General features: G+C 39.2%; 1 protein-coding gene across 1 annotated transcript; it reads left to right on the top strand.

Moving 5' to 3' along the window:
* Positions 1-375: 375 nt before the first annotated feature.
* adgre5a (adhesion G protein-coupled receptor E5a) lies at positions 376-9923 on the top strand. Its single transcript, XM_084744548.1, has 19 exons — positions 376-755; positions 2488-2568; positions 2934-3086; positions 3207-3359; positions 3501-3647; positions 4176-4298; positions 4462-4508; positions 4602-4706; positions 4964-5117; positions 5371-5490; positions 5612-5799; positions 5891-6052; positions 6307-6519; positions 6790-7007; positions 7119-7179; positions 7262-7353; positions 8125-8293; positions 8378-8467; positions 9045-9923. The coding sequence occupies exons 1-19, from the start codon at positions 725-727 to the stop codon at positions 9084-9086; spliced, it is 2349 nt and encodes a 782-aa protein (XP_084600674.1). The 5' UTR covers positions 376-724; the 3' UTR covers positions 9087-9923.
* The last annotated feature ends 200 nt before the right edge of the window (positions 9924-10123 follow it).

Raw genomic sequence — 10123 nt, 5'->3', positions numbered from 1 at the left:
GCCAGCTCAGAAGGGTATAACCAGCAGCTGGACTTTGTAAAACAATGACCAGTCTCATAGTCCAAACTCCTCTTGACCCCCTGTCTGACCCCCAGCAACCAACAAGGTCCAACAGAGGGGACAGATAAAGAGAGACGAGCAAAGACGCAGAGAGAGGGGAGCGGATATCACCTGTACAAAAACACTGTTTAGCAACACATCGTTGTCATGGAAACAGAGTGGAGTGAGCTGGCAGAGCAGTTTCCTCTCCCCCCAAAAAAAGAGCAGAAGTTCCTGAAAAAATGTACTGACTCCCCTACAAACCTCAGAGTCAGAGGCATGACTCAGAGGGGGAGGGAGAGAGAAACCCCTCCCCTGAACATCGAGTCAGCATGTCACCTCAGCAGCGAGAGCAGATGAAGACTTAAAGTGGAGAAAGAGACAGGGACAGGGAGAGGCAGAGATACGAGAGGTCATTATATAAGATGGGCGACTTGTAGATTTTATTTGCTGGGATCAGCACATACTGTAGTTACTTTTTCCATACACTTAAACTTGACTGGTGGATACAGATTTTTCCCTTTACTTTTAACTTTAAAGTTACAGAGACAACTGTGAAAACTTTGAAAGAAGAACAGAGAAGAGAAGTGCATCATCTAAATTTAGACGGTCTGAAGGTTGTTGTTTTGGCTTTTTTTTTTTAAACTCTCCTTACACAGATCTGGACAGTGTTTCCCTTTTCACCATGGCGGGCAGGTGGAACCTCCTGATACTGGGTGAGTCACATCTGTCATCCATTTGCACAGTAGCCAGGATGGAAAATCATCTGTTGAGAAAGTTTGAAACTGATCTGTGCTTCCAGGAGGGAAACTAACTGGCTGCAGTAGCTTGCCAACTTTTAAGAATAGATACTTATATACCCAAACCAGCAGATGTTGTATAACACACATTTAGTATACATTTTAAAGTGAATAACTGTCTAATAATGTTGAACAAAATGTTGTGCCAGGAACTTTGAAATACAATACATAATTAAAACAAAAAGAAATTACTATCTAACCAAAAGAAAACAACAGGAAGCAAACAAACAACAATTAAAAACAAAAAATAAAAACTGGAGATAAAACAATCAGTGTAGAAAAAGGAAAGGTACGGGATTGGAAAGCTATAAACCTATAAAACAATAACAGATAAAATGAAAAAAATTTTATATAATAGCATTTATTTCTACATTCCATGTTTTATTACTTTGATTAACAACTTTCCACTGAGACAAAGTCTGACAGGAATCTTATCTTAAGTCTCGCCAGCAAAATTATGATCGTGAGAGACTCAAAGTGTCACATTTCTAAATGTGAGCCACTCTCTAACATTCAGAGCCTGAAGTCTGAAGTGTGGGACCGAGCCCAAATAAATGAGAAGGAAATGAAGGAGAGTGATGTTGAACACAGCGGCTTTTCTTCAAACAACCCACTATCTGGGCACCACTGTACAGAGGACCTCTGTTCTTCTGCTTTTAAAGTGATATTTATACACCATGAGCTCATCTCACAGCACCCACATTACTTGTCGCCTGATAGTGACCACAGCCGTACACACGTGTCCTCAGAGGAGGAAGCGTGTGTGTGTTGCCATGAGTAACAACACTGAAACACTTAATCATTGTTATGATTGCAAGCTTACACTTTCTCTGAAGTTATCCTGTGAGTGTAAGTTAGTTATAACCTGTTCCTTCCTGAAGTTAGTAATACAGTTCTGCCAAAAAGAACATGCTGAAACTACTTAATATTGATATTTACTATATCTAGCTGACAGTTTTCACTGGGAAGCGTTTTCCTCCAAAGGGACACCAACAGTGAAACTGTTGACAGAGAGTTTTTTTCAGGTAAAAAAGTTCATTCACCTCTAATTCATTAGCGTCGCGCCCAATTCAAGAGCAGCAAATGTCAACAGATGATATGAAAACTATCTGCATGACTAGATTCCAATTGTGATTTGGATGATCTGGCCCTTATATTAACTATTAATTATCTGCTTCTATCAAGGAACAGAATTAATTCATTGTATAAACTTACAATGGAAAAAATAATGCAACTAGACACTTTCTCCGTTTCAATCTAATGTACATTACACCCATCTGGTGTCGTTTAGGCGACCACAGAGGACTGACGCTGCACTCGCACAGCCTGAGGATGTAATGCTATTTTGTGCTTGTGCCATGCCAGCTGACATTTCCTCACACATAGGAAGCAGAGTTCTCCAGACGCCCATGTGTTCATTCAGAATTATGGTGCAGATGCTGTTGGAACAATCTAAGGAAATGGGAGTCGAGAATGAGGGCATTTACCTTTTGTCAGAACATTTCTGGTTTTATGTGTGCGGTCAAAGTGATCATTTAATGTTGCTGTAGCTACACTAAATATCTTGTAATGATTAAAAGAAGCAGCTTACATTACAGTAATGTTCAGAGGAAAACTGCAGACTGACAGTCGCTTGCTTGCTTTTCAGCTCTGCACCTCTCCGTCATTGTGGTCCTGTCAAAAACCGACTGCCCTCCAGGATTTAATACAAAAAAGAGACAATGCATTGGTATGAAAAGCAAACTTATCACATAACTCACCATGAAAAACAGGTGTATTGTGGCATGTGTGTCATAGATTGCTTATCTTTGCATTTGGAATTTAGAAGCTGAAGAAGTATAATATGGTTTGCTAAATGATTTATGTGAAATCAAATACAACATATATAGATAAACTGGATTAAAAATGTATTATCACCTAGCTTTGTTATTTTGCATGCAAAGAGTCTACTGTAAGATTAAGATTTAAAAGGATTTGGGTTCCAGACTTAAGGGTCATATTTAGTTTTAGATCCATCTTAAATTTTAAATTGTTTATTGAAGCACTTATTTATGTGATATCTGTCTTTTCTACATTCATGTGTTCTTAATTAAGATAACGATGAGTGCGCTGTTAGTACTGGCCTCTGTGGGAAAGATGCTCGCTGTTTCAACACAAATGGCAGCTACTACTGCCAATGTCTTGATGGTTTCAGATCATCATCGCAGACTGTGAATTTTACTGCTGCCACATCTGCAACATGTCAAGGTCAGTCATCTCGTGTATTGAATCGATGATGGCAAAGACTCTGATTGCTGTTTTATTGAAGTTTTACTCCTGCAGTCATCATCTAAATATAAAAGTATTGTTTTTATCTTTTGCTTCAAGAAATCAATGAGTGTCAGGAGAACCCAGGCCTCTGTGGACCTAATGCAAAATGCACGAACACAATTTCAAATTATTCCTGCACTTGTGAAGATGGATTCCTTTCCACTAGTGGAGAGGTCAAATTTCACCACGGTGACAATGTCACATGTAAAGGTAAGATGCTTATCAGTCACATCTCTGTAAGAAAATAAGTTGTAGGTAGTGCTAGTTTGCTAGGTGGTTGTCTTGTGTTTAAGGTGGTAAAACCTTGATGGCTGAATGATGTTTACATGCTTCTTCTACCCACTCATATAGATATCGATGAATGTGAGGAGGACAAGCTTTGTGGTCAAAATGCAGAATGCGTCAACACACCAGGCAGTTATCACTGTGTCTGTAATCCTGGCTTTGGACTGAAATCAGGCAAATCCAACTTCACTGGAAAGAAGGAGCAATGTAAAGGTGAGGCCTATGACATGACACCGCAAAAGTTTAAATTATTGTTATTTGTTCTGACTTCTAATTTAACTGGCTGATTGGGAACACTTTGACTCCATCAGAATATGGAGTTAAGATATTTTCCTGATATGACTGATGCCATATTTTGAATGCTACACAGATGCTTCAATGACAAAGAGTGATGATATATCACAGATTTTGGTCATATTCCAGCCAATTATGAGTCCACATATTTCAATGTATGGCATGAGGGTATATTCGGATGTTTTATTAATGCATCTGCAAATATTAGATGTATTTGGACACAGTGTACTATATGAGGCGAATGCTGTTGATCTGGTATAAAGCATATATAAAAAAATCTCCCAATATGCTCCAGATATGATTCAAATTCTATGGATTCTGGGGTATTTTGCACAGTCAAGCACCATTTTGGATATGAATGTTCTAGCAGACCAGCATATTTATTTATTCCATTAGCACTGATGGAAACACACTGCAACCATTTTCCTCCCCTAATTTCCATTTTAGACATATGTACGATTGATAAGACAATCTGTGGAAATGGAACCTGCCACCCCGGAGCCGGCGGCCATCACTGTGCATGCCATGCAGGGTTCACCAACTATGGCAACGACAGGTCTCGCTGCAGTGGTAAGAACACAGCAACAATCTTTTCCTTTTTACAACATCCACTACTGAATCAGTGTTTGCTCAGTAAATACATAAACAGAACTTTGTCATGACTTTACATATCCAGATAATATGAGTGATATGGTCATCAGTTTTAATGAAACAAAACTTCCTGTTTCCTCAGCATTAAACTGTGATGTTTTCAAGAGTCTGAACCAAGATATGAAAGAGGTACACCACAAAGTTTTATCACATTTCAACATATAATCTAAAATATCTGTTGACTCATGCATCTGTTTCAATGTCTTCAAATCTCTCTCTTAGAACTTTTCTGTTGCACATGATCTTGTGATGCAGTTGAAGGATAGATGTCTTGCTCTCACAGGAAGTGAGAATCCAACAGAGCTGGACGGCGAGGATTTCCTTGAGGTATTCATGCATATACATTAATTTAAATGCAATTTGATTATGTTGAAAAAAAACTTTCAGTTCCTTACAACCAGCACAGAAAAAGGAGAAAAGGGAAGTTCCACCCCCTTCAAACTCTGTCACATGGTGTTCAGATGTCTCTGCAGAACTCTGTTCAGTGTTTATGTTGAGCTGAGGCGGTATGCAGCCTGAAAGTCTGCCTCAGTCTGACTCTGTCTCCTGTTTCTCCCTCTCCCCCTCCTCTCCCGTGGCTGTAGAGACTGTTGACTGCAATTGACTACCTCTTGTCCGGTGGAGTCTTCTTGGACAACAGGAAAGTCTCCACCTTTCTGGACTTGGTGGAGTACACTCTGAAGCTCATAGCACCTTTCACCAAGGCCGCCAACACAACTCAGTCCACCACTTACACAGGTTCAATGTACAAACCACAATTTTAAAAAGTTATGTAAATAAAAACATAATTCAACTGTTTTGCAAAAACTTTTCAGCCTGTATTCAGTTAAATAGAAAGATAGAAAGATATTTAATGTTTTAATGATTACTCACAAAGATGAGTACAGTTAAGTCACAGTTGTTCAAGTTTTTTGTTTGCTGAAGTCATCTACAGAATCCATAGACAAGCAATGCATGTTCATAAAAAGCTGATGTTTGTGTCTCCTTTCAGAGCTGGAGCTGCGGCTACATAAGGGATCTTTACCCAAGGGAGCCGTGACTTTATTATCGAAGCATGCCCAGCTGGACATCCAGTTGGAGACAGCTGCAGGAGATCCCTCCAGTTACCCTGGTAATAATCATTCCTGTATTTAACACAATTGCAACCACTCTCGTTATAAGATACAGCACATGTCCCACTAATTTAATAAATGTCCACTTAATCCGGTGTTATCCTGCTATGATTGTTAAAGGCTTCACCACAGTGTCCTTGCTGAGCTATGAAAACCTGGAAGACTCTGCAAAATTCTTCAGCGGGATGAAACCACAAATGAATCAAAGCTTTGAGCTCAACTCTAAAGTCGTGACTGTCATCGTCAGTAACAGAAACACAAGCCACCTCGAAGAGCCAGTCAAATTAACCTTCAAGCACCTGAAACAGGTAGCAAAGAGTTTACTTTTGAAAATAGTAATCTATCTCTGCAGGAAAGTATGACCTTTATGAAGATCATTATCTCTGTTTCATTTCACAGTCAAACGAATCTCACCACTGTGTGTTCTGGAATTCCTCTGAGGACGGAGGGACGTGGTCTGCTCATGGCTGCACTGTGCTGAAGTCCAACTCTGAATACACCGTGTGTTCCTGCAACCATCTGAGCAGCTTCGCTGTGCTCATGTCGCGTTTTGATATGAAGGTTAAAACTCTACATGCAGATACATAGCAAATGCACTTTGTTGCACTTTATTTTACAGTGTATTAATATGATCTAACAAGCCATACTTTGCATCTAATTTAGAACATATTATTATAATTTTTCTCTAATTTAATACAAGGTACAGCATGTTATGTCTTATTAGTGTACTGCAAAATAAAATGCAAGCTTTATAGTTGAAACTTGAATCCATTTCAGTGTATTTTAATGTAACCCTTCTCTCTGTCTGCCAACAGGAGTTCCTGGAGGAGTCCCAGCAGTTTCAGTTGCAGCTGATCACCTGGTTGGGTCTGTCCTTTTCACTAATTTGCCTGTTCATCTGCATCCTGACGTTCTCGTTGATCCGCTCCATCCAAGGCCCAAGAACCACTATCCACCTGCACCTCTGCATCAGCCTCTTCGTCGCCAACCTTATCTTCCTCGCAGGCATCTCTCACACAGAGAACAAGGTAAATACTTCTATAACAGCTTGCACAGTCAAAATGCCTCCTGCAGTGTCCAGATGAGCACAGAAATATTTCTGACACATTTGAATACAGCAGAGGAAAAGACACTGAGTTACAGCACAGCTACTGAATGATTTATGTGGGTGCTGAGGTTTTATAAACAACAATTCAGCAAGTAGTTTCTCCCCATTTCTTTCTCTCCATTTCTCAGCATCCTTTGTCCTTTTTTCACTGCTGTCAGCCTGATCCTCATCTCTCTCCCTGCTGCTTTAGGTTGGCTGTGCAGTGGTAGCAGGGCTGCTGCATTTCTTCTACCTGGCAGCGTTTTCTTGGATGTGTCTTGAGGGCATACAACTCTTCAGGATGGTAGTTCTGGTCTTTCACACCAACTTCAAAACCCTTTACATGATGGCAGGAGGCTATGGAGTCCCAGCTGTAATTGTTGGTATCTCTGCCTTAGTTAATGCAAAGGGATACGGCACTCAGAGATAGTAAGTTCCCTCTACTGATGCTGATCTTGCTTTATTTTTTATTTATACCCCAATTCCAGGTTATGTTGACATACTCTTCTGCTCAATAAAAACTTTCAATATGCATTGCAGTTGTTGGTTAAACTTGGATTTCATCTGGAGTTTCTTTGGCCCTGTCTGTGTCATCATCATTGTGAGTAAGCTAATAATTACTAAGACAAAAAAAAACTGTTTTCAGTGCTTTTTTTTTAAACTTCATCTCTGCTGCTTTTCAGGTAAACATCTTCTTCTTTCTCATCACTGTGTGGAAGTTGGCACAGAAGTTCTCAAGTTTAAACCCTGACCTGAACAATCTGCAGAAAATCAAGTGAGTCAGCAACAATCAGGCACACAGCTGCCTCTTGACCAGGTCATCATTAGATATGTTTACATAGATGATATGTCTTCAGTCAGGCTTCACTGTCGCATGAAACGTGCGTTTACGTGCCCCAAAGCATTAATCAGAATAGCACTTTTTTGATGTGCGCAAAGTGAAGAAGAAGTGGTTCTGGTTTGCCAGTAATTTTCAAGATGGACCCTCATTGTATCCTGCGAACAAAATAGTGTCTTTAAAACTTTGACGGTTGCTAATACAAAAGTTGTACCTGCTCCTTACCAGTTGTGCTCTGCTACCCCGATGTCCCTCCTGGAAACTTTGACACATCACTTACCCCCGAGTGGGGCAGGCATGTCCAGCAAGAACATATTTATTCCAACCAGAGAGAAATGATCAGTTTAAGCATTAAAATGATAATTATTTCCCTTCTGATCAGACTATCAAGGGTTTATACCACCCCTCTCAATCAGATTGAAAATTCATTCTGATCAGGCCAAACTGGATCAGTCTCTTCTGATTCAGATGAGAACTGGTTATCAATTGACTTATCTGGTTAAATAAAAGTAAAATAATACAAATAAAACAAAAAGTATGTTGCATGTATGAGTGATGTGTGCATGTACATGTAAATATGTGAGCATATATTACTGTTTCTCCTACTAAAGGTAAAACAATAGAAATATCACTCCCTTTAAAAGTCAGCTCTTTCCTGTTCCAAGTGTCTCAGATTTGACCTACATGTGTCTTTGTCGCCTCCTGCAGGGCATTTACCATCACTGCAGTGGCTCAGCTCTGTGTGTTGGGCATCATGTGGATCTTTGGTTGTTTCCAGTTTGAGGAAGGCACAGTAGCCATGTCTTACCTGTTCACCATCTTTGGCAGCCTTCAGGGGGCGATGCTCTTCGTGATGCACTGCCTGTTTTCTAAACAGGTTGGTCATGACCCCCGTCAAAAATAAAGAGCAAACTTTGCTGCTTTCTCCGGTGTCCAAACTCAGCCTGTGCTGTGATTTTAGGTGAGGGATGAGTACGGAAACATCCTGTCCAAATGCTGGGCACCCAGGAAGAGGAGCTACTCAGAATTCTCGCACTCCAGCAAAGCTCATGTAAGTAGATATTTACAACTCTGGGATTGTATATGTCACCATATTGCCTCTGAATCCAGTCAAATTTCAGGTGGAATGTCAGTGAAGTTAAACTGCATTATCCAATAAGTTTACAGTCCACATTCACTAATTTGGTCAGAATGAAACACAACAATGTGCTGATTAAAAGTGATACAGAATAATATATATTTCTAGTTTATTTGGCTACCAGATTCACTTTCCTAAAACACCTGTTAATTGAAGGAGCATAGAAAATAATTTGATTAACTCCTTGTTAAATAAGATGCTTTAATTGTCCACAGTAAAATTAAATCAAACACTGATGCATGTGGACAGCATAATTTATCATTTGATCTATAATGAGGTTCCTTCAGAGACTTAACGGGGTTGGGTCATCAGTAGTTTATTTCTGAAAACCTTCCCAAAGCAAAAACTTTTTGTCCAGGGTTTGAGGATGGCGAGGCATTATAGGAGGTGTGAAGTGAAGCGTGTTGTGTCTTAGTGACAGAGCAGAGTCTGTCCTAATAATGGAAGAACACTAGAGGTGTGTGTCGTGACTGTCCTCTGAACTCCTCAGGCATCCAAGAGCAGTCAGGACACAGGAGAGTCTCACATCTGAGGAGCTCAACAGTGACATGGGAGCAAAGTCTGAGTTATTTCCTGCCATCTCAGACATACAGCCAACTACTGCCCTGCCATTTGTAGCCACGGCAACCATTTGTTTTACTGCAATATGCTGTAAATAGTATCCTTTTATTTTGTTTTCTTTTTTTGTTTCTGTAATTGAGTTGGAGTTTGTATTTTAAGCTATTGAAATGGAACTGTTGGTAAAACAAGAAGCGACATTTGACAGTGAGTATTATCACAACAGACTTCTCCGTCTTTAAAATCTTAATGTTTTGATACTTAAGCAAAGCTGTTGACACATGATTAAAGCCCAGAATGTGCTTTACTTTCATATCAGCACTTTTCATTGTATTGGAGTATTTATCATATGATAAATGACGTAATTTCTTTTGGGAAAATAAGCCTACAAATGTTTTTATTTTGTCTTAGAAAAAATGCTGACCTGTTTTATTAAATAGGTTCAATCCATTGCTTGTTGTGTCCAGGTACTTAATTCAGCTTCAACAAACTGAACAACATTTCTGGAGCAAACACTTAAATTGCTGTAATCTAAACATGACCAACAAAAAGGAAGGCGATCATGAGAATATAATATATTTCAGATGTATGTTTGTGTATATATTGATGGGAAATTCAGTATATGTAACAGTAGGTGACTGTATACCTGCTACATTCAGTGTGCTGTAACGTGTTAAATGTTTTAGATCTAAATATATGAAAAGAGTGTTTTTATTTACTAAGTTCAGATAATAAATGTTTCAAAACTTGAATGTTCAAAGAATGTCTCTCCTGTAAGCTTTAAATGAAATAAATATTCTGATGTACCTCATGATGACATCACTGGCCTTGAATTATTTTATTCAAAAGAGAATAAATTATTTTTGAACAGCTGAAGAACACGCATCTTTTTCTTTGAAGTTCTTTGTGTCAGAGCCCAGATTTAGCAAAAATAACAACAACAAGACTTATTACAAATTATTGGTGGCATTAAGAGCTTTGTGCAAAAAGTGCAAAAATAAAGTCACTGCT

This window comes from Lutjanus erythropterus, chromosome 19 (genome assembly GCF_056507025.1).
Source record: "Lutjanus erythropterus isolate fLutEry1 chromosome 19, fLutEry1.hap2, whole genome shotgun sequence".
Lineage (NCBI taxonomy): Eukaryota > Metazoa > Chordata > Actinopteri > Lutjaniformes > Lutjanidae > Lutjanus > Lutjanus erythropterus.
The sequence above is the reverse complement of the archived record's forward strand: the minus strand, read 5'-3'. Positions and strand labels throughout refer to the sequence as shown.